The sequence below is a fragment of the Cornus florida genome, unplaced genomic scaffold (genome assembly GCF_030987335.1).
Source record: "Cornus florida cultivar Cherokee Brave unplaced genomic scaffold, ASM3098733v1 CherokeeBrave_3.0.0_Hap2_Chr02, whole genome shotgun sequence".
NCBI lineage: Eukaryota > Viridiplantae > Streptophyta > Magnoliopsida > Cornales > Cornaceae > Cornus > Cornus florida.
The window spans coordinates 31,704,496-31,730,459 of record NW_026775572.1 but is presented as its reverse complement, the minus strand read 5'-3'; the positions used below and the strand labels follow the sequence as shown (position 1 = coordinate 31,730,459).

General features: G+C 35.9%; 1 protein-coding gene across 1 annotated transcript; it reads right to left on the bottom strand.

Moving 5' to 3' along the window:
* Nucleotides 1–16,831: 16,831 nt before the first annotated feature.
* Nucleotides 16,832–17,875, bottom strand: LOC132295972 (probable pectinesterase/pectinesterase inhibitor 40). The gene is made up of 2 exons (XM_059794227.1): nucleotides 17,560–17,875; nucleotides 16,832–17,250 (listed from the first exon to the last, which is right to left on the bottom strand). The coding sequence occupies exons 1-2, from the start codon at nucleotides 17,873–17,875 to the stop codon at nucleotides 16,832–16,834; spliced, it is 735 nt and encodes a 244-aa protein (XP_059650210.1).
* Between the last annotated feature and the right edge of the window lie 8,089 nt (nucleotides 17,876–25,964).

Sequence of the window (25,964 nt, the reverse complement as noted above, 5' to 3'; positions counted from 1 at the left end):
TGATTTATTTTAGCTCGGTTTTTCCTTTATTCTGATTATTGTAATAAAGTTAATGTTTTATGAAACTTTATTGAGTTGATTCAGTGGTCATAGATGTTTTGTTTTACTAGAGGGAATTGCACCTCTATTTATGGATTTGTATAAAATTTGTCAGACTCTCATGTTTGTTAAGTTGAATGACGGGATTCATTGTAGTTCTATTATGGAGGATGTATGTTGAGAATTGATGGAAGTTATACCTTAGATTTTTTTTATGCAGGACAAGTAGTTCTTGTATTAAAATTTGGGGTGTGACAGTTTGGTATCAGAGCCTAGGTTAAGAATTACCTGGCTAAGGGAAGTGATAGTAAGAATAGAAGCATATACTTATACGAATTATTGCTCTCTTACCATGCTCCAGTTTAAGTATAAATTACTTGTGAGACTTATCATTGACATTCTTTACTGGAAATAGGATGTCAGGAGCTGGAAGAGGCAGAGGACGACCTGCTAGAGGTAGAGGTCAGGGAGGTGCTGGTCGTGGTGGTGTTGACCATGACAATGTTCAGTTGGAGGATGCACCTCATGTGCCAAATCCTATGATTGGATTTATCAGAGATATCCGCAAATTAGGGGCTGTTGAATTTACTAGAGCTACCGATCCACTTGATGCTGAGAAGTGGATTGAAGATATGGAAAAGTATTTTGAGATGATGGACTGCACTGAGGTGCAGAAAAGGAAGATTGGTGCATTTCTTTTATCTGGTGAGGCGCGCCAGTGGTGGCAGTCAGAGACCAGGATGGTTGTGGACATTACAAATATGACCTGGGATGATTTTAAAACTCGGTTCAATGACAAATACTTTCCACAATCAGTGAAGGAGAAGAAGGCAGCAGAGTTCACACAGCTGGAATAGAATAATGAGATGTCAGTTAGTGAGTACGAGAGGAAGTTTACAGAGCTATCCCGATTCGCTCCTCACATTGTTGCGAATGAGTTACACAAGGTTAGGAAGTTTGAGCGAGGATTGGTCTCTTATGTGAAGAAGTTTGTGGTGGGTCATCGTTTTGACACTTATGCTAGAGTGGTGGAATGTGCTATGGCAGTAGAGGAGAATAATAACATTGGCTTTCAGAAACAGAAGGAGCGTAGGGCAGAACAGAAAGGTAAGGGGGCTAGCAACACTCAACAGAATCAGAGTAGCTCTCAACAGAATCAGAGGGGTCAGCAGCAGCAGACTCAGAGAAACTGGCAGGGTCAGTCTTGGCAGAGAGGTAGACAAGATTGGCGAGCAGGGAAACGGCAGAGAGTTGGTGAAGGTGAGCAATCCACAGCTTTAGTACCAGCCACACCTCATGATGCACAGCCATATCAGTTCAGCGGGCATTGCTACAATTGTCGTGAGCAAGGACATTTGGCTCGTAATTGTCCCAAGCCTCACAAGAATAACCAGCAGAAAGGTCAGGCACCACAGCAACAATGAGGTGCAAGGGTTTATGCAGTTGTTCCAGATGGGAGACAGGATCGTGCACCACCAGCAGTGGAAGGTACACTTACTATTTATGGCAGTATAGCTAGAGTACTATTTGATTCAGGTTCTTCATTTTCTTTTATTGCACTATCATTTGTGAATACACTGGGATTAGAACCTGGACATATGAGTAATGCCTTATCTATTACAACTCCACTCGGGAGCGCGACGACACTTGATAGAATATGTCATGCTTGCCCTGTTACAATTGGGGAGTTGGAGTATCCTATTGATTTAATAGTATTACGTATGAGAGAATTTGATGCTATACTGGGTATGGATTGGTTGGCTAGATATCATGCTCAGTTGGACTGCCATGAGAGGATTATTGTATTCTCAGTTCCGGGACAGTTTCCTTCTCGATATAAGTGTGGGGAGTTTGAGGGCACCATGACTATGGGATTTCTGGCCCACATCGAGGTGGTTGAGCAATGCGTGACTATAGAGCAGTTACCTACAGTGTCAGAGTATGCAGATGTGTTTCAGGATATTCCGGGTTTGCCTCCTAGGAGGGCAGTGGATTTCTGCATCGACCTCACTCCTGGTATTTCACCTATCTCTAGGGCACCCTACAGAATAGCGCCAGTTGAATTGAGTGAGTTGAAGAAGCAGACTCAAGAGTTGCAAGATCAGGGGTTTATTCGACCTAGCACATCACCGTGGGGAGCACCTGTTCTTTTTGTCAAGAAGAAGGATGGGTCACTCCGCTTATGTGTTGACTACCGTGCGCTGAATAAGGTCACTATTAAGAACAAGTACCCATTGCCACGCATCGATGATTTGTTTGATCAACTCAGAGGGGCGCAGTTGTTCTCTAAGATTGACTTGAGGACTGGGTACCATCAGCTGAGGATTAGGGATGAGGATATTCCTAAGACTGCCTTTAGGACTCGTTATGGCCTCTATGAGTTTTTAGTCATGCCTTTTGGGCTGACTAACGCTCCGGCAGCTTTTATGGATTTGATGAACCGAGTGTTTCGACCTTACTTGGATCAGTTTGTTGTGGTATTTGTTGATGACATTCTGATATATTCCAAGACTAAGGAGGAACATGAGAGACACTTGAGCATTACACTTCAGACTTTGCGTGAGCATCAGCTCTATGCTAAGTTTGAGAAGTGTGACTTTTGGCAAGAGCAGATTCAGTTTTTGGGGCACGTGATCTCTAAGGATGGAGTTTCAGTAGATTCTGCCAAGGTGGAGGCTGTGATGAGTTGGAAACGGCCTACTACTGTCACTGAGATTCGTAGCTTCTTAGGACTGGCAGGATACTACAGGCGTTTCATTGAAGGTTTCTCCAAGATTGTTGCACCATTGACCCGTTTGACTCGGAAGGATGTGAAGTTTGTTTGGGATCACCGCTGTGAGCAGGCATTTGAGGAGTTGAAAATGAGATTGACTTCGACACCAGTTCTTACCATTCCTGTTAGTGGTGAGAGATTTGTGATTTACACAGATGCATCATATCAGGGTCTTGGCTGTGTTTTGATGCAAGATGACAAGGTAGTAGCGTATGCCTCTAGGCAGCTAAAGCCACATGAGCAGAATTACCCTACACATGATCTGGAATTGGCGGCAGTGGTTCTTGCATTGAAGGTGTGGAGGCATTACTTGTATGGCGAGGAATTTGAGTTATTCTCTGATCACAAGAGCCTCAAATACCTCTACACTCAGAAGGAGTTGAATATGAGGCAACGGAGGTGGATGGAGAAGATGAAGGATTTTGATATGACCCTTCAGTATCATCCTGGAAAGGCTAATGTGGTAACGGATGCCTTGAGTCGAAAACCGAGAGGATTAGTTGCCTTTATGATGATTCAGGAGTGGATGATGTTAGAGGCATTGGCAGAGTTTTCTATAATGCCGAGTTCTCAGAGTACATGGGCTTTTCTTTGTAGTTTGACTGTACAACCTACTTTGATCAGCCAGATCATTCATTCTCAGACTCAGGATGACATATTACAGACCAAAGCAATTGAGGCTGTTAATGATGAAGGTAATGTTGACTGGACGTATGGAGCTGATGGTGGTATGAGATTTCGAGGTAGGCTATGTGTTCCAGACTTAGCAGACCTCAAGAGAGAGATTTTAGAGGAGGCACATCACTCTAGGTACACAGTGCACCCAGGTGGCACTAAGATGTATCATGATCTTAAGAGGCAGTTCTGGTGGGAAGGCATGAAACGTGATGTGGCAGAGTTTGTATCTAGATGTCTCACTTGTCAGCGAGTGAAAGCTGAGCACCAGAGACCAGCAGGACTATTACAGCCTTTGCCTGTGCCTGAGTGGAAATGGGAGCATGTGACGATGGATTTTGTAGTGGGGTTATCGAGGTCGATACATAACCATGATACAGTATGGGTGATAGTGGTCCAATTGACTAAATCAGCTCATTTTCTACCCATTCGAGCTACTGATACTGTAAAGGAATTGTGTAAGATCTACATTAGAGACATAGTTAAGCTTCATGGAGTGCCGATGTCTATTGTCTCAGATCGTGATCCTCGTTTTTCATCTCGATTTTGGAGTAGTTTCCAAGCAACTTTTGGTACTCCTTTAAGTTTGAGTACTGCTTTTCATCCTCAGACCGATGGCCAGTCCGAGAGGGTCATTCAGGTGTTGGAGGATATGCTTCGTGCTTGTGTGCTAGATTTTCGGGGCAGTTGGGAGGATCACATTCCATTGGTTGAGTTCGCTTATAATAATAGCTATCAGGCTAGTATCGGCATGGCACCATATGAGGCACTTTATGGTACACCTTGTCGTTCACCTGTATGTTGGGCTGAGGTTGGTGATGGTAGTCTTTTGGGGCCAGAGTTGGTGCAAGAGACTACGGAGAAGGTTGCCATCATTCGAGATCGACTTCACACAGCTCAGAGTCGACAGAAGAATTATGCAGATCGAGGCCGTCATGCTTTGGAGTTTAGTGTGGGTGACTTGGTGTTCTTGAAAGTATCACCAATGAAGGGGGTTACGAGATTTGGCAAGAAGAAAGGGAAGTTAGCTCCTCGATTCATTGGACCTTTTGAGATCACAGAAAGGATTGGGGAGGTAGCTTATAGATTAGCTTTACCACCCAGACTATCTACTGTTCATGATGTTTTCCATGTCTCCATGTTGAGGAGGTGCTTGAGGGATGAAACTCAGGCCATTGACTGCACAGAGGTCCAGATTCGTCCTAATGCAACCTATGTTGAGATGCCTGTTCGCATTGTTGACAGTATAGTGAAACAGTTGAGGCGGGCAGAGATACCTTTGGTGAAGGTGCAGTGGAATCATCAGGACGAGAGAGAGGCTACTTGGGAGATAGAGTCAGAAATGAAGGAAAAGTACCCACAACTCTTCGAATAAGGTATGCAAATTTCGAGGACGAAATTTCTTTTTAGGTGGGTAGAATGTAAAACCCTAAAATTTCGTACATTATTTTTTATTATTATTTAGTATTTAGTATTTTAACGTGATAGTTGAGATAATAGAGATTTTTTTTTTAATTTAAAACTTTAAATAAGAGTCCTAGGTTATCTCGAATACAGTTATATTTATCCTTTATATTTTACATCGTATCAGTACGAGGATATTATTTTTCAAAAAAAAAAAAGAAGAAGAAATTACCGAGAGAAAGAGAGGAAGCGGGTTACTGATTTTTCGTTGGCAATCTGCAGTAGCCGGAAAAAGAGACGGTGACCAAAGGATCGGCTAGAGAGAAAGGTTTAACGATATTTAACAGGCAAGTTAATCTTGCTTTATATACTTGTATATATACGAAACTCTGCCTAATTACGATTAATCAAGAATTAATATAACATGTTTTTATGAATTGGGGTATATCGATTTGATGTAAATTAGGCATAGAATGGCATGAAACTTTATCACATGTTCTAATAGCACTGAATATAAGTTTAAATGGAGGACATTTACTTGATGCGCATGTGTGTGTGTTTGTGTGTATAGATATTGAATAAATGTAATTCACATGTTTTTATACTTGCTATATGCATGGTAAGCTTGATTAATAGACTGATTTGATATTATATGTGTGTATATATATGGAAACTGATTTGGTGTTATTATATATCAATATTCTTATACGAATTGTTTGATTTACGGAGAGTTAGAAATCAAAGTTCAGCGTGGAATATTTTAATAAGTGAAATAATTTATTGTTGTAAGTCTTGCATTCAATTTGATGTTTCAAACTTAAGCTTTATTGACTACAGAAAGCTTAAAAGTAGACTTTGGGGTCAATAGAAGGTAGAACCGTTAGATATTGGTTGGAAAAGAAAAAAACAGATAGAAAAGCAAATGCATTATGGTGGTGAAGACCCACTTTGGGTTCTTCTCTACGAAGCACATTCTTGGCAATGGAAAGTGAGGGAGAGTGTGTTGCCGTGAGACATCGGTTTGACTATTGAAAGTTATCACTGGAATCTACTCGCCGAGCCTAGTCCGTTGGGGGCAATACCCGGGTTCAACCGAAATGAATAATATATTTAATTATTTTAAATTTTGAAAAACAAATATAGAAGAGTATTTTTTTTTAGTATTCAAAAAAAAAAAAAAACTATTGAAATTCCAGAATATTAGTTTTAAGTATAATGGGCTTAGTTTTGCTGAAATCTAGATTTTTAAATGACATTTTGGTAGTTTTACGAAATTAAAACCCGAAAAAGTATTATTTTCAGCACTAAGATGGAGAGTACGGAAATATTATTAAGACTTAGCTTCTGAAATTTTGTAGGGAGTCATATCTAATATTAGGCTATGTCCAGAATTTTGTACTCTCACTAGTTGGGTCTATAGGGTTCTGTTTTTAAATTAAAAGCGTGTTTCATATCTAATATTAGGCTATGTCCAGAATTTTGTACTCTCACTAGTTGGGTCTATAGGGTTCTGTTTTTAAATTAAAAGCGTGTTTGGGTGTATTACTTATTGATTTTAAATTATTAATTAATAATGTATTTCATAAATCACCATAAATAATAATGATGAGTTTGGATTAGTCGGAGGGCAGTCAGGGACTGACTCTATGATGACTTTTGAGTATGGTCAGGGACCTACCTATTTGGGAGTGCACTACCCTTTTGTTATGGCCATGGGTCTAATGAGCCCTTATTGTGTGGACGTGATCGGGGATCATCTGGGGAGTAGACGTACAATCCAGCCACACGTGTGTTTTTGGTAGTCAGGGACTATACGATTCACACCATTTTATTGGACGGGAGCCCGGGGCTCATGTGAGATATGCCGATTTATAAAAAAATAAAAGATGGTTATTTATTAAGTTTATAACTAACTGGGTTATACACATTTGAATAATGAACTTATTTGAGTTGCTTATATATACAGGAATATAAGGTAAGGTTAATTTGCTGAACGATGATTGTGTTTAGCATTTATTGCTGAGCTTGTGAGCTCACCCCATTATCACATTTCAGGTACACGTTGAGTAGGAACGTGATGGGATTACATGATGGGAACGGATTTTAGCTCGTTGCGCATTGATTTATTTTAGCTCGGTTTTTCCTTTATTCTGATTATTGTAATAAAGTTAATGTTTTATGAAACTTTATTGAGTTGATTCAGTGGTCATAGATGTTTTGTTCTACTAGAGGGAATTGCACCTCTATTTATGGATTTGTATAAAATTTGTCAGACTCTCATGTTTGTTAAGTTGAATGACGGGATTCATTGTAGTTCTATTATGGAGGATGTATGTTGATAATTGATGGAAGTTATACCTTAGATTTTTTTTATGCAGGACAAGTAGTTCTTGTATTAAAATTTGGGGTGTGACACAGGACTTATAGCAGGGAAGAAGAAAGAATAGACTAACAACTTATTGGGTCGCACTAAACTGAAAGAGACTTTTAACCCCCCATATTTCACTCTAATATATGTTTCGCTACATGCCAAGCCACTGTGTAAATCTATATTTGGACATGGACCGCATGGTGTTCAATTTTTATGCAAACAAATTGATGTATGTCCATTATGTTTTGGAGGCCACCAATATAAACTTGAATTTTTTTTTTTTTTTCAATAAATAACTATGATGGTTGTTAATAAATTGAATTAATTTTATCGATACTTTTTAAGTTTGGTCAATTATCACATTAAAAAACTTTTTGAAAATTATTATCACTCACATTACAAATTTTTGGTGTATTTTTCACTCACATTCTAAAAATTAATTTTCAGTTGTGTAAAACCAATTTTTACTTGTAAAAAGACATTATTATCCCATTTAACTTTGGCTTGTCTTACTAAAAGGTTGTTTGATGTTTAAGAAGACATTTCTACATACCCCTCTCTTTCACCTTTTCCTACCGCCTCTGGTTTTACATCAAATAATGGACAAAATCAATTGACTAACAAAATGCATACCAAACATGTCGTAAGTAAGTATTTCCATAAACAAAGTGATTTGGGACTTGAGTGGGTATAACATTAATCCCACTCGAAAATTTTACAAGGATATACGGTTTTTTTTCTTCTGTAAAATTAAATGATTTATAGTATTATAGAAAATAACCCAATTTTAACACCTTTCCTTTAAAGTAAAAAAATTAGAATAATTGACTTTTTTTTTTTAAGAAACAAAATTATAAAAATTTAAGATATTGAGTTCTTTCTAAATTATAATATGAATTAATATTATTAAATCTCACAATTTTAAATAAGCCAAAGTCCCAAAAACAAAAAAAAAAAAAGGTCCCAAAAAAATCCTACTTTGTTGCATATACCAGGAACAGAATCAGAACTTTTCTGTGAGAGTGAGAGGGAGCAACCTTTAACGAAAAATGTTGAGGGGAATTTCAAAATTTTGTAAGTATATAATTTTAAAATGGATGCAAATTATATACTTTAACATTTTCTTTTTGTAATGTTTATATATTAGTAGGTTTATTAAAATTTGGAACAGAAGAGGATTCCCAAAAACTTGTGAAACCTACGTTGTTTGGCGTAGTCATAGAGGGACAAGTGGGGGCAACTGCCCTAACTTAACTTTTAATGTTTTTAAATTTTATATGGAAATATATATATTTTTTTTTCATATTTTATTCTTGATTCATTGAATGAGATTTTTTTTATGTATATTTAATTGAGTGAACTCAATTTTGAAACAGCATTGAATATTCTGAAAAAATCGTTAGAAATGTACTAAATAGAAATATAATGAATCAATATTATAATTTTTATATATATTGTTTTGATTCAAATTATATATATATAAATATATATATATATATATATATATATATATATATATATATATATATTATTGCCATTGAAGATTGCCCCATAGAAAGAAATTCTTCCTTGCCACGCCACTGGTACAGGCTTGTTGAAATGAGATGGGTTTATCGAAACCAGTTAGGTAGAACATTTACTCCATATCATCCTTGGAACACTGGTGAATCCAAACATACACATAAACAACGTATATACGTGGCTCAAGTAGAAAGAACACATGTAAAAGAATTCAGATTTAATGCGAAGTTATAAGCCGAATCTCCGGTATTAATTCTAAAACTCTTTCAATTACCAATAAACATGATTAATCAACTTATTAATTTAATCACATTTATTATTATTATTTTTTTTTCTTTCTAATTTAACCACCAAAGAGAGTATCATTCACAGTCACATAAGTGACACGGTTCCACCTTTAATTGGTTGAAAATTTAATTATAAAAGTTTTAATTAATTCTATTGTACTTATACATTTTATTTATGCTCATCGACAATGGTTTCTCACTGTTTTTCTCAATTTTCTTTTTCTCAATTCTTTACTTTTCTTTGTTCACACAAACACACATATATTTATATATAATACCTAACCATATAGTGAATAGATTAGAAAATTTTACATATTAACTAAAACTCAAATTTTATAATATTACTTTAATTAAAACTCAATCTCATAATAATATTTCAATTAAATTACATAAAACCCAATAAAAAAATGAACATATATATATACAAGACAATTGAACCCAAAAAAAAATTAGAGTAAAGAATGAAGTGTAGCTATATATATCCAGGAAAGAAAAAAATAATAATAATAAAGTTGAATATAGGTACAAAAGAAAGAAGGTTATTAGGTATACAAACGGTACCGATTGCTAAACCAAGTTCAACAAGAAGATGATGATAACATGGCAAAATGAAAGATCCTTAGATATTCAGTACGATCATATAATATAAATCCACCAAGAAAAAGCGTCATGTAGTATGATTACAATGCTTAATTATTTTACTTCGTATACAACAGAAAATAATACAACAATTATTAAAATACACTATACAAAAACATGACAAACCATGTCAGTCCTACTTAATTAATAAGTTAAAACTTGTGAACATCATATGCCTGTTCAATTTACTTGCTTTTCTAACAATTTAGGGAGGGAGAAAATAAGGATAAACAAACCAAATGCAAGCATCAGCAGCAGCAATCTTGAACTAAATATAGAAAGATAATACTGCAAACCCATCATTTTTCAATCAACATTTCTACTTACATATTCAAGCTGTTAGGAATCAAACTACCACAATCATATGTATCAGACAACATGTCCGTTCTTTGTCAGTCAGTCCAACAGCCGAGCATAAACCAGAATTAACAAAAACTTGCACCAATATCCAAAACACCTACAACTCTCAATATCCCTACTTCATTTCTTACACACACCTGAACAAGAACCACCGCAAACAAAACCAGCATGCTCACACTGCCAGAAAAAAATATAGTAATATTTACCATGTTACCAGATTATGCAGTCAATGCAGCGGGTGTATTCGATCTCTTTCCTTCCATAGCATCTTTCTTTTTTATGGCAGGTTGTGCACAGGAAGGGGCCTTCCCATGGATTTGATGCAGGTGAGAAAAAGGGCCCAGAGTTAACAGATAAACCATCACTTGGTGGTTGATCCATTTGGCAAACTGCGCATCTGAAAATCCCAGTGTTTGAGTTCAAAGGAATATCCTTACCCAGCCTGCAGTTTTACAAAGTATGAAGTGAAGCTTGGGGCAACAGCAAAAGAAAAGAGAGAGAGAGACAGAGAATTCAAAAGTTCATTTTCTCATTGGGCTACAGAGTTGCATCATCTAGGTCAACTTATCACAAAGTCGATTTTAATTGGCATAACAAATAATTACAAATCCAAGGCAATATGAGAACAGGACAATTGGAAGCAAATGTGCACTTAAAGGGCCAATCAAATCCTGACATAATAATAATAATAACAGCTGAAAGAATTTCTCAATTTTCTATAGCAATTGTGCGCGAGTTTCATCTCTAATAAAGAACTACTAACTGATAATGGAGGGAACGTCCCCATTATTTTCACAAGGAATAGTCAAAACATTTTTGAAATAAAATTCCCCAACCCAGAGGATTGGAATACAACTGCATTCAATACAAGTATTTGTCATTTGATAATTCAATATAAGAATTTGACAATTGATTTCTGTGACTAAATAAATAAAAACATTTTGAATTTTCATTGTCTTTAGGTTTCGACCCACTGCTCTCAGAATACAGATGACATTGATACAACATCTTCAAACACAATTCTACGTGCTGCATCTTTCATCAGTGTGATGAACATAAAAACTTTCAAAGCTTCCCCAAATCCAAAAAATATTAAACCTTTTTAATTACCCCCACATAGTTAGGATGAGGGACTACTTTTTGTATCATTCAACTATCTCCTTGTCAACAAAGGCTACATAACAGCATCAGTCCATCGCAAACTGTCTATTTTAAGAACCGATTCCTGGTATCCCCATTGACATCAAAGGTCATTATCTTTAATGAATCCAAGATGAATTAATAAGGCTGAGTATAAATGATTCTGCTCCATTGACAAATATAATCTACGTTGTACTGACAAGAGGATAGAATTTTTGTCATCTTTACCGGTAGGCCTGGATCAGTTGAATTTAGTAGAAACGTATCATCCAGAGAGAAATCTGATGCCGTTTATAGACATTTGCCGTGGAAGACTAAGCTCCTACTCTTGAGGTTTCACCAGTTTTTGAGGATCGTTGAGATATCATCATGGAAGATGTTATAAGAGTAGGAGCTTAGTCTTGAAATTTTATCTATATGAGGGACTACTTTTTATATCATTCAACTATATCCTTATCATCCAACTATCTCCTTATCAACAAAGGCTACATAACAGCATCAGTCCATCACAAACTGTCTATTTTAAGAACCAATTCCTGGTACCCCCATTGACATCAAAGGTCATTATCTAAATGAATCCAAGATGAATTAATAAGGCTGAGTATAAATGATTCTGCTCCATTAATAAGGCTGAGTATTCACCATATTGTGTTCCTTTTTCTTTTGGATTAATGGACGAATTTGTAAATCTTCTGAGGAATTTGTGGATTTTGTAGATAGCTTGAGAGGATAATTGGCCCTCTTGGCCTTATCTATTCCTCCTTGGGAGTGCTCCCCTCTTGAGTCCCTTAATGAAACATTACTTCTTATATATGTGTGTGTGTGTGTGTGTGTATATATATCACAAAACTAGTGCTATGACATCGTCCTTTGAAGAGTTTTATATACTAAGGTTTCCCAAGCACACACATACCGAAAAAATTAAAGAAAGAAAAAATTTATCTAATTTATGCTTAAAATGACATACATAATATGATTACAACTAGTTAGTGTGGTAATATCACGAAACTAGGTTGTGCAATCATCCCTTCAAAATTTCAGTCTTTTAATGATTTTCCAGTGACACGAGAGAAAAAATGTAATCCAAGTTAACCTCGAAATGACAATATAATATCGTGACTCCCTATTCAACCATGGATCCCCCTTGCAGTTAGTTTATCATATGGCCCTAGTGTACTAAATCATGGAGAACGTTAATATATATATATATATATATATATATATATATATATATATATAAACTTTGATGAAACAGGATTGATGTATCTGATTCCATATAGTTGGGAAACTATTTCATTGAGTCGAGTCTATCAACTGGCAAAGTCACTTTTAGCTGACAATAACATGTGATGACTAATTCTAGCTATGTGAAAACACTAAATTAAAAGATGGGAGAAAATGAGAACATTCACAGCTACTAATTCTGATTGAATTACTATCACAATTTCGGAAGTACCTTAAAGCTTTAAAGACATGGAAACTAAAATTATTGTTTACACAAACAATTTTTTCATCAACGGAACTTAGTTGCCAAAAGATATCCAAAACTGGCACAAATACAAGTGAACAACAAACAATGCACACAATAGTACCTAAGATGACCAGTAACCAAAACATAACCAAAAAAAAAAAAAAAAAAAGAGACCAGTAATCAAACAATTGAGGCAAAAAAAAATCATTGAACTATATGAATTCTTCACACTTGTAATGTTTGATAGTGTCTGCTGTACTATACTAAGGTAAGTTGTGAATGCATACATTTCTGCAAGCAGAAAGCTTTGTTGCTTTGTTCATAGCATTATGAGATCTCTTCCCAAACATAATTGAACTGAACAGATGTGGTTTCTTCCTAGGTGTTGGGGGCAAAACTGGGTGATCAAATGGACTAATATCAACAACTAGGAAGGTTGTATCATCCTTCAGGCCTCTTGACCTGAGAGCTTCCTAAACAGTCGAACAAACAAGAATTAAAAACTACAAAAGTCAGATCCTCAAGCTGGTTAAGAAGAGAGCTTGTTACTAGATTATGCAGTCAATGCAGCAGGTGTACTCGATCTCTTTCCTTCCATGGCACCATTCTTGAAAGAAAATTTTAATTTAAGGGTATTTTCATATTTAGCCGAAAGTTTTGAGGTACAAATTAAATATTATCCAGAATAGAAGGGTTTATAAGCAATCTGGGGACACTACGTCAGATCTATCCCTGGGATACCCAACACTTGCTCGTTATAAATTAGCTCTTACATTAAAAAATTAAAGTAAAATAAATGTTATATTTTCATAATTATCATTTTTTCAAAAATCTCCAACTGAGTAATGAGTATATTTAAACTTAAAAGAATAATTTAATAATTTTAAAACCTACACACTATTAATTGTATGTATGTGCCTGTAAACGTTTTAAAATTATTAAATTGTTCTTTTAGGTTTAAATATACTCATTACTCAGTTGCAAGATTTTTGTAGAAATGATAACTAAGAAAATATAACATTTATTTTACTTTAATTTTTTAAATGTAAGAACTAATTTATAACATTTCAAAAAGGAAAGACTAATCCGACAACTAATATGGAAAGGTAGGGCTATATTATTATTATAACATTATAATATGGTAGTCCACACCATATTTATTATAACTTTTTAAGAAAATATATAATTAGTATGGAAAGGTAGGGCTGTCCACACCATATCTTTTATTATTATAACTTTTTTAAAAAATATATAATAATATAAAAACGACAATTAATATGGAAAGGTAGGGCTATAAATACATGTATGATTGTCAAAATAGTACGTACTCATCTTCCCTTCTCGGTCTTGATTGAAAAGAAAATAAAGAAGAGAAGAAATGGCTAGTCATGAGAGTTGTATCTCTCTCCTGGTTTCTCTTTTTCTTTTCAGTCAATCATTCGTCTCAGCTGACGTGTCTCTAATAAGAGCCGTTTGCAAAACCACCGAAGAATCTGAAGTTTGTGTTTCAGTTTTATCATCAGACCCTCGAAGCATCACCGCCAGTAACAAAACCAGCCTAGCGAGGATTGCCATGCAAATCACAGCAGCAAAGTGCCATGACATTTCATTATACGCCAACCAACTGCTTCGTACCGCAACAGACCCTGGTTACAAGCAAGACCTGGAGGACTGTAGAGATAGTTATGACCATGTTGAGTTTGGCATAACCGATGAAGGTCTGTCAAATTTTGATCAAGGGAGATATGAAGACGCGGGGAGATACACTGAAGATGCTTCTATTGCTTCTGAAACCTGCGACGAACACGGCATAAAAGCCTTAAAGCAGATGAATACTCTCATTGGTGACTTCTCTATTGATGCAAGGACGATTGTAAAGAGCTTGTCCAAGTCATGATCATCAAATCGTATACTATTATTATTATGCCAAATTAATTAATAAACATGCTTTATTCACTTTATTGACAAAACTAATGTGTTTGCTTTTACTCCTAAAATTTTGTCAACAATATATTTTTAAGGAAAATGATATATAAAAAAAATGTTTTTGCTCGTCTATAGAATAGACTTGATGTGACAAAAACTCTCTCTATTAACGTAATTATAATTACTGTCCTTTCTACCCCTGCCTGCTGGGACACATTAATGGGGTTGCACTCTTGGATATTATATTTACTGGATTCTATCTAGGATAATATCATGTGAAACTTTCTAAGCTAACTAAGCCTGATTAATATCTAATGTTACAGTTATATCTAGTACCCTTTATGAAGTGTGTATTATCAACGACTTTAAATCCAAACGCATGGTCAAGGCACAATTTGCCACGAGTACCCTTTGGGATTTTTGTTGTTTTCTTCAACTAATTCATTTTTCATCTGAGGTTTTTCTTTCTTGTTATATTCTTTTTAACATTTTGGACAGATGGTTAACTAATAATTTAACTTGCTCCAACCTCTGGCCTTGGGATTCAGCTCTTCCAACTCAATATGAGTAAAATTGTCCAAAACTTTGAGATTTGCACAAGTCACACCTCTGGATTCCCTTCGACTAGTGAGCCCAAGATTTGTGTAATTCAATATTCAAATTCTTCTGTTCAACTTTATGAGAATTTATTTGATTTTTTATTTTCTTGTTTTTTGAAAATTTCATCTACTGCAAGACTTGATGCAGTGTTGCATGCGATAGGTCTTGAGCAGTTATTTTTAAATGAAGGATAATTTATTTAGATTTTGTTCTTACTGATCGTTGGTACTTGTTTTTGGTTTTTAGCTCCCCTCAAGCGCATGAGCAGTTGGTGTTTTGATGAGAAACTTTTCTTACAGTCACTTAACAAGGTATTATGACCATGAATGGGTTGGTTGCTTTAAAGCGTATAAAACTATTACTTATGCATAGCCATGTTTATATGATTTCTTCACTCGATTAGGTTCATTATGCAGCATTAGCTATCTGGGAATGTACTGACTGGCATGGTTTGTTATTTCACTTGCAGGTTTTGGTTTCAGTCTCTGAAAGCAGTTCCATCATTCTTTACCTCGTTTCATACAAAATTTGCACAATGCTGTATTTAAAATCTCCATTAATTTAAGCCCATTAACATTCGGTTGGATAGAGAAAGAGAAGTCCACCAACATTCGGATGGATACAGCCTATTAGATACGAGGATAGAGCAGGGAATAGGAGAAATTTTGGACTTATTTTGTGATATTTGTTAAATTGGGCTTTTAAATTCTGTAAATTTTGATTGCACTGAAGAAGAAGATGTACCAACACTTTCTACAAAGAAAAAGAAGGTTCAGTATTCTAAAGACCACAAATCTCTAAACCCTAAACTGATCAAAAACCCAAATCACTAAACTAAAAACCACAAATCCCTAAATTAAAAATCAAATTCACAACAAAAAGCACCCAACCAACAAAATCCATAATCAAATCTACAACCAAACTCATCCAAAAAACAAAATCCATAAGCAAAAACTTGCTACAGAAAAATACAGATTTGTGTTTACCTGAACAGATGGAGCTTGAAAAAAATCTAAGCAAGAGTCTGGATGCAGAGGATAGAAGAGCTGGAAAGTTCTGGTTTCAATTGGAATTGGAGTTTGGTTAATAACAATGGGCTGGTCTCATCGGATTTCAAGATTGATGTTTGAGCAGGCCTTTGAATTACTCTGTTGCTGAAGTTTTTCTCAGATATTTTCAATGCTGTGGATGTTTCTGGTTTGAGAGAGATTGTTGCAGAGATGCAAGCTTTAATGGACTTCAAGATCAAAAATTTTTAGAGCAGGATTTTTGAGTTCTGGTTTGTTTTGTTTTTGTTTCTTCTGGTTCACTCTAGTCTAGCTCGGGTTTCCTTTGCTGGTTTGAAAATGACATAGTCCATTACTTGCTTTGTACCGGAGGATGTCCTCCATGTTTGTAATTGTACTATTCTGATTTATATATAAAACAAAAATCCCATTCAGGAAAAAAAAGAAAAGAAATTCAGCAACAAGAAGAAGCTTATATTTGTGATGGAGGATGACGAATTGAAACAAAATTAAATCAACAAGGAACCAAATGTTCAGCACATGACATTAAGGGAATCAAGGCTTAAAATTATTCAAGAAATAGCAAAACAAATAACCTATTTCTCTAACTGAATCAAGCTAAGTGTCAATTGAGTGGGACCCATATCTAATTACAGTATACATTAAAGATTCTGCTTCAGAACGACGATAAGTGCACAGAGTGCATGTCGAAAATTCATTGTTCGCTATACCCCTTGATTCAACTGTAACAATAATGGGCAATCCTTCATTCTCTGGATTTCTCCCGTATATGTTGCAATTCTGGAACATGATGCCTGCGTCACCAAAGATGAAGTCTAGGGTTCCAAAGATGTTGCATTTGTAGAAAAATTTCCTGCCGGAAATCATAAACAAAGTGTCCTGGTATCCTTTGAAACTACACCTATAGAATGCATGATTTAAGCCTACACTTCTCACAGCAACTGCTTGTCCGGCATTGACTCCGGCGGAATTTACAAAGCTGATGTCTTTTGCAACAAAATGTTGTGCTTCTATATCTGCATGTACACATTAATAGACACACGTCTTGCTTCTATATCTGCATGTACACAATATACACACGTCATGAGGTGCTTCATAAGCCTTAGGTTTGGGGTTCGAGTCCCCGATAGTTCTTGGTGACTAGTCTCAGCTTGTTGAGGGTCCCTAAGGATTCGTGCATTTCCGGATACCAGAGTTACCCAAAAGTAAAATACGAAAAAAAAAAAAAATAGTGTAGTATATGTTCTTATCAGTTTAATATCAGATTCGTGGATCAATGGCGCACGCATTTATAAAGGAAGAGAGATGGGATAGTGATCACATACTGACAGTGGCCGATTCGTCTGTCCCAATACCAGTGGAAGTACTCTTACTGAACTGTATTATGGTGTGGTCAATTCCATCTCCCAAGAACACGACACTGTTCTTATACATACCCATATCTACTGCTTCGTTGTAAATTCCCCGCTTGATGTGAATGATGTATGTGGCCGAAGCTGAATTAGGTATTGCAGAAACGGCTTTTGAGATGCTGCGATAGTCTCCACTCCCATCCTTTGACACCACATATGTGGTTTTATACCCTGAAATGGAAATGGGAATGGCAAGAAACAAAATGAGACAAAGTAAACTACCGGCCATGTTGGTGGTGGAAAGCGGTGGCGACAGTGACGGAGGTGGTGGAAGGCAACAACAGAGTTGGGAGTGATGGAAGGGAGCGATGGTAGAGAAGGTGGTGGAAGTGAAGTGATGGTTTACTGCTTTAAAACAAATAAGAAAAAAATTTCTGCTTTAAAATAAATATGTAATTTCCATATTACTACTCTGATTTTCTTCCTTATTTGTTTTCTCTTTCTTTTCTTTTTTTTCGTTTTTTTTTCCTACCTCGAAACAAGGGTCCAGCTAACCCCAAAAATTAAATGTGGTACAAAGAGAGTATAATACTAAAGATGTTTAAAAGTTATAATGTTAACAATGGAACACTTAATGTGTGGTACAAAGAGAGTTTAAAAGTAAATTAGCAGTAAAAATTATAACTAAATTAGCTGTAAATATTTGTTATTTCTTAATGAGATTAAGGTACCAAGTGTTACATCCTTATTAGTCCATCATTTTTGTTTGTATTTTCCAAATTAATATAATTGAAAAGTCAAAACAAAATAAATGTTATAGTTTTGTAATTAGTCTTAACTTTTCAAAAAGAATTAGCATCGTGAATGCAATTTAATATTCGTATTTTGAATTATTGTTTAAGTGACGTGGCTACGTCCTAATTAAAAGGACACATATGCATTGAAAAACGAAAAACAAAAATTGCAAAAACTCAAATACGGACCACAAAGTCTAGAGGCAGTTATTCATTTCATTTTGGGTAAATTTGTGGGTTTAATTCTAAAAATTTTGGATTTTTCTTTTCTTATTATTTTTTTTTTTTCAGACCCACTGCGGCTCCTCTGTTTTGTCAGGGTACTTTTGTCTTTTCATTTTTTCGATCAAGTCTCTTACTGGGTTGTCTTTAATTACACTAAATTCATAGTTTTTTTTTTTTTTTTTTTTTTTTTTTTTTTTTTTTTTTGTTTAGTTAAAGAAATTTGTTGCAAATAGTCAATAATTTAGAGTGTTTTTTTTGACACTTTACCCAAAATTGGGTAATGCACGGGTCACAGTTAAATAGTTTTGACTCATGTGGCCCACTATTTGCTAGTCATAGGATTGAGAATAGGGTGATACAGCTAGCAGAGTGAGCACAAACGACGATAAAGAGTCAGGATGTAAAACCCTAAAATTTCGTACATTATTTTTTTTATTATTTAGTATTTTAACGTGATAGTTGAGATAATAGAGTTTTTTTTTTTAAATTTAAAACTTTAAATAAGAGTCCTAGGTTATCTCGAATACAGTTATATTTATCCTTTATATTTTACATTGTACCAGTACGAGGATATTATTTTTCAAAAAAAAAAAGAAGAAAGAAATTACCGAGAGAGAAAGAGAGGAAGCGGGTTACTGATTTTTCGTTGGCAATCTGCAGTAGCCGGAAAAAGAGACGGTGACCAAAGGATCGGCTAGAGAGAAAGGTTTAACGATATTTAACAGGCAAGTTAATCTTGCTTTATATACTTGTATATATACAAAACTCTGCCTAATTACGATTAATCAAGAATTAATATAACATGTTTTTATGAATTGGGTTATATCGATCTGATGTAAATTAGGCATAGAATGGCATGAAACTTTATCACATGTTCTAATAGCACTGAATATAAGTTTAAATGGAGGACATTTACTTGATGCGCATGTGTGTGTGTTTGTGTGTATAGATATTGAATAAATGTAATTCACATGTTTTTATACTTGCTATATGCATGGTAAGCTTGATTAATAGACTGATTTGATATTATATGTGTGTATATATATGGAAACTGATTTGGTGTTATTATATATCAATATACTTATACGAATTGTTTGATTTACGGAGAGTTAGAAATCAAAGTTCAGCGTGGAATATTTTAATAAGTGAAATAATTTATTGTTGTAAGTCTTGCATTCAATTTGATGTTTCAAACTTAAGCTTTATTGACTACAGAAAGCTTAAAAGTAGACTTTGGGGTCAATAGAAGGTAGAACCGTTAGATATTGGTTGGAAAAGAAAAAAAACAGATAGAAAAGCAAATGCATTATGGTGGTGAAGACCCACTTTGGGTTCTTCTCTACGAAGCACATTCTTGGCAATGGAAAGTGAGGGAGAGTGTGTTGCTGTGAGACATCGGTTTGACTATTGAAAGTTATCACTGGAATCTACTCGCCGAGCCTAGTTCGTTGGGGGCAATACCCGGGTTCAACCGAAACGAATAATATATTTAATTATTTTAAATTTTGAAAAACAAATATAGAAGAGTATTTTTTTTTAGTATTCAAAAAAAATATATATTATTGAAATTCCAGAATATTAGTTTTAAGTATAATGGACTTAGTTTTGCTGAAATCCAGATTTTTAAATGACATTTTGGTAGTTTTACGAAATTAAAACCCGAAAAAGTATTATTTTCAGCACTAAGATGGAGAGTACGGAAATATTATTAAGACTTAGCTTCTGAAATTTTGTAGGGAGTCATATCTAATATTAGGCTATGTCCAGAATTTTGTACTCTCACTAGTTGGGTCTATAGGGTTCTGTTTTTAAATTAAAAGCGTGTTTCATATCTAATATTAGGCTATGTCCAGAATTTTGTACTCTCACTAGTTGGGTCTATAGGGTTCTGTTTTTAAATTAAAAGCGTGTTTGGGTGTATTACTTATTGATTTTAAATTATTAATTAATAATGTATTTCATAAATCACCATAAATAATAATGATGAGTTTGGATTAGTCGGAGGGCAGTCAGGGACTGACTCTATGATGACTTTTGAGTATGGTCAGGGACCTACCTATTTGGGAGTGCACTACCCTTTTGTTATGGCCATGGGTCTAATGAGCCCTTATTGTGTGGACGTGATCAGGGATCATCTGGGGAGTAGACGTACAATCCAGCCACACGTGTGTTTTTGGTAGTCAGGGACTATACGATTCACACCATTTTATTGGACGGGAGCCCGGGGCTCATGTGAGATATGCCGATTTATAAAAAAATAAAAGATGGTTATTTATTAAGTTTATAACTAATTGGGTTATACATATTTGAATAATGAACTTATTTGAGTTGCTTATATATACAGGAATATAAGGTAAGGTTAATTTGCTGAACGATGATTATGTTTAGCATTTATTGCTGAGCTTGTGAGCTCACCCCATTATCACATTTCAGGTACACGTTGAGTAGGAACGTGATGGGATTACATGATGGGAACGGATTTTAGCTCGTTGCGCATTGATTTATTTTAGCTCGATTTTTCCTTTATTCTGATTATTGTAATAAAGTTAATGTTTCATGAAACTTTATTGAGTTGATTCAGTGGTCATAGATGTTTTGTTTTACTAGAGGGAATTACACCTCTATTTATGGATTTGTATAAAATTTGTCAGACTCTCATGTTTGTTAAGTTGAATGACGGGATTCATTGTAGTTCTATTATGGAGGATGTATGTTGAGAATTGATGGAAGTTATACCTTAGATTTTTTTTATGCAGGACAAGTAGTTCTTGTATTAAAATTTGGGGTGTGACAGTTTGGTATCAGAGCCTAGGTTAAGAATTACCTGGCTAAGAGAAGTGATAGTAAGAATAGAAGCATATACTTATACGAATTATTGCTCTCTTACCATGCTCCAGTTTAAGTATAAATTACTTGTGAGGATATTCCTAAGACTGCCTTTTGGACTCGTTATGGCCTCTATGAGTTTTTAGTCATGCCTTTTGGGCTGACTAACGCTCCGGCAGCTTTTATGGATTTGATGAACCGAGTGTTTCGACCTTACTTGGATCAGTTTGTTGTGGTATTTGTTGATGACATTCTGATATATTCCAAGACTAAGGAGGAACATGAGAGACACTTGAGCATTACACTTCAGACTTTGCGTGAGCATCAGCTCTATGCTAAGTTTGAGAAGTGTGACTTTTGGCAAGAGCAGATTCAGTTTTTGGGGCACGTAATCTCTAAGGATGGAGTTTCAGTAGATTCTGCCAAGGTGGAGGCTGTGATGAGTTGGAAACGGCCTACTACTGTCACTGAGATTCGTAGCTTCTTAGGACTGGCAGGATACTACAGGCGTTTCATTGAAGGTTTCTCCAAGATTGTTGCACCATTGACCCGTTTGACTCGGAAGGATGTGAAGTTTGTTTGGGATCACCGCTGTGAGCAGGCATTTGAGGAGTTGAAAATGAGATTGACTTCGGCACCAGTTCTTACCATTCCTGTTAGTGGTGAGAGATTTGTGATTTACACAGATGCATCACATCAGGGTCTTGGCTGTGTTTTGATGCAAGATGACAAGGTGGTAGCGTATGCCTCTAGGCAGCTTAAGCCACATGAGCAGAATTACCCTACACATGATCTGGAATTGGCAGCAGTGGTTCTTGCATTGAAGGTGTGGAGGCATTACTTGTATGGCGAGGAATTTGAGTTATTCTCTAATCACAAGAGCCTCAAATACCTCTACACTCAGAAGGAGTTGAATATGAGGCAACGGAGGTGGATGGAGAAGATGAAGGATTTTGATATGACCCTTCAGTATCATCCTGGAAAGGCTAATGTGGTAGCGGATGCCTTGAGTCGAAAACCGAGAGGATTAGTTGCCTTTATGATGATTCAGGAGTGGATGATGTTAGAGGCATTGGCAGAGTTTTCTATAATGCCGAGTTCTCAGAGTACAGGGGCTTTTCTTTGTAGTTTGACTGTACAACCTACTTTGATCAGCCGGATCATTCATTCTCAGACTCAGGATGACATGTTACAGACCAAAGCAGTTGAGGCTGTTAATGATGAAGGTAATGTTGACTGGACGTATGGAGCTGATGGTGGTATGAGATTTTGAGGTAGGCTATGTGTTCCAGACTTAGCAGACCTCAAGAGAGAGATTTTAGAGGAGGCACATCACTCTAGGTACACAGTGCACCCAGGTGGCACTAAGATGTATCATGATCTTAAGAGGCAGTTCTGGTGGGAAGGCATGAAACGTGATGTGGCAGAGTTTGTATCTAGATGTCTCACTTGTCAGCGAGTGAAAGCTGAGCACCAGAGACCAGCAGGACTATTACAGCCTTTGCCTGTGCCTGAGTGGAAATGGGAGCATGTGACGATGGATTTTGTAGTGGGGTTACCGAGGTCGATACATAACCATGATACAGTATGGGTGATAGTGGACCGATTGACTAAATCAGCTCATTTTCTACCCATTCGAGCTACTGATACTGTAAAGGAATTGTGTAAGATCTACATTAGAGACATAGTTAAGCTTCATGGAGTGCCGGTGTCTATTGTCTCAGATCGTGATCCTCGTTTTTCATCTCGATTTTGGAGTAGTTTCCAAGCAGCTTTTGGTACTCCTTTAAGTTTGAGTACTGCTTTTCATCCTCAGACCGATGGCCAGTCCGAGAGGGTCATTCAGGTGTTGGAGGATATGCTTCGTGCTTGTGTGCTAGATTTTCGGGGCAGTTGGGAGGATCACATTCCATTGGTTGAGTTCGCTTATAATAATAGCTATCAGGCTAGTATCGGCATGGCACCATATGAGGCACTTTATGGTACACCTTGTCGTTCACCTGTATGTTGGGCTGAGGTTGGTGATGGTAGTCTTTTGGGGCCAGAGTTGGTGCAAGAGACTACGGAGAAGGTTGCCATCATTCGAGATCGACTTCACACAGCTCAGAGTCGACAGAATAATTATGCAGATCGACGCCGTCATGCTTTGGAGTTTAGTGTGGGTGACTTGGTGTTCTTGAAAGTATCACCAATGAAGGGGGTTACGAGATTTGGCAAGAAGAAAGGGAAGTTAGCTCCTCGATTCATTGGACCTTTTGAGATCACAGAAAGGATTGGGGAGGTAGCTTATAGATTAGCTTTACCACCCAGACTATCTACTGTTCATGATGTTTTCCATGTCTCCATGTTGAGGAGGTGCTTGAGGGATGAAACTCAGGCCATTGACTGCACAGAGGTCCAGATTCGTCCTAATGCAACCTATGTTGAGATGCCTGTTCGCATTGTTGACAGTATAGTGAAACAGTTGAGGCGGGCAGAGATACCTTTGGTGAAGGTGCAGTGGAATCATCAGGACGAGAGAGAGGCTACTTGGGAGATAGAGTCAGAAATAAAGGAAAAGTACCCATAACTCTTCGAATAAGGTATGCAAATTTCGAGGACGAAATTTCTTTTTAGGTGGGTAGAATGTAAAACCCTAAAATTTCGTACATTATTTTTTTTATTATTTAGTATTTAGTATTTTAACGTGATAGTTGAGATAATAGAGTTTTTTTTTTTAAATTTAAAACTTTAAATAAGAGTCCTAGGTTATCTCGAATACAGTTATATTTATCCTTTATATTTTACATCGTATCAGTACGAGGATATTATTTTTCAAAAAAAAAAAAGAAGAAAGAAATTACCGAGAGAGAAAGAGAGGAAGCGGGTTACTGATTTTTCGTTGGCAATCTGCAGTAGCCGGAAAAAGAGACGGTGACCAAAGGATCGGCTAGAGAGAAAGGTTTAACGATATTTAACAGGCAAGTTAATCTTGCTTTATATACTTGTATATATACGAAACTCTGCCTAATTACGATTAATCAAGAATTAATATAACATGTTTTTATGAATTGGGGTATATCGATCTGATGTAAATTAGGCATAGAATGGCATGAAACTTTATCACATGTTCTAATAGCACTGAATATAAGTTTAAATGGAGGACATTTACTTGATGCGCATGTGTGTGTGTTTGTGTGTATAGATATTGAATAAATGTAATTCACATGTTTTTATACTTGCTATATGCATGGTAAGCTTGATTAATAGACTGATTTGATATTATATGTGTGTATATATATGGAAACTGATTTGGTGTTATTATATATCAATATACTTATACGAATTGTTTGATTTACGGAGAGTTAGAAATCAAAGTTCAGCGTGGAATATTTTAATAAGTGAAATAATTTATTGTTGTAAGTCTTGCATTCAATTTGATGTTTCAAACTTAAGCTTTATTGACTACAGAAAGCTTAAAAGTAGACTTTGGGGTCAATAGAAGGTAGAACCGTTAGATATTGGTTGGAAAAGAAAAAAACAGATAGAAAAGCAAATGCATTATGGTGGTGAAGACCCACTTTGGGTTCTTCTCTACGAAGCACATTCTTGGCAATGGAAAGTGAGGGAGAGTGTGTTGCCGTGAGACATCGGTTTGACTATTGAAAGTTATCACTGGAATCTACTCGCCGAGCCTAGTCCGTTGGGGGCAATACCCGGGTTCAACCGAAATGAATAATATATTTAATTATTTTAAATTTTGAAAAACAAATATAGAAGAGTATTTTTTTTTAGTATTCAAAAAAAATATATATTATTGAAATTCCAGAATATTAGTTTTAAGTATAATGGACTTAGTTTTGCTGAAATCCAGATTTTTAAATGACATTTTGGTAGTTTTACGAAATTAAAACCCGAAAAAGTATTATTTTCAGCACTAAGATGGAGAGTACGGAAATATTATTAAGACTTAGCTTCTGAAATTTTGTAGGGAGTCATATCTAATATTAGGCTATGTCCAGAATTTTGTACTCTCACTAGTTGGGTCTATAGGATTCTGTTTTTAAATTAAAAGCGTGTTTCATATCTAATATTAGGCTATGTCCAGAATTTTGTACTCTCACTAGTTGGGTCTATAGGGTTCTGTTTTTAAATTAAAAGCGTGTTTGGGTGTATTACTTATTGATTTTAAATTATTAATTAATAATGTATTTCATAAATCACCATAAATAATAATGATGAGTTTGGATTAGTCGGAGGGCAGTCAGGGACTGACTCTATGATGACTTTTGAGTATGGTCAGGGACTTACCTATTTGGGAGTGCACTACCCTTTTGTTATGGCCATGGGTCTAATGAGCCCTTATTGTGTGGACGTGATCAGGGATCATCTGGGGAGTAGACGTACAATCCAGCCACACGTGTGTTTTTGGTAGTCAGGGACTATACGATTCACACCATTTTATTGGACGGGAGCCCGGGGCTTATGTGAGATATGCCGATTTATAAAAAAATAAAAGATGGTTATTTATTAAGTTTATAACTAACTGGGTTA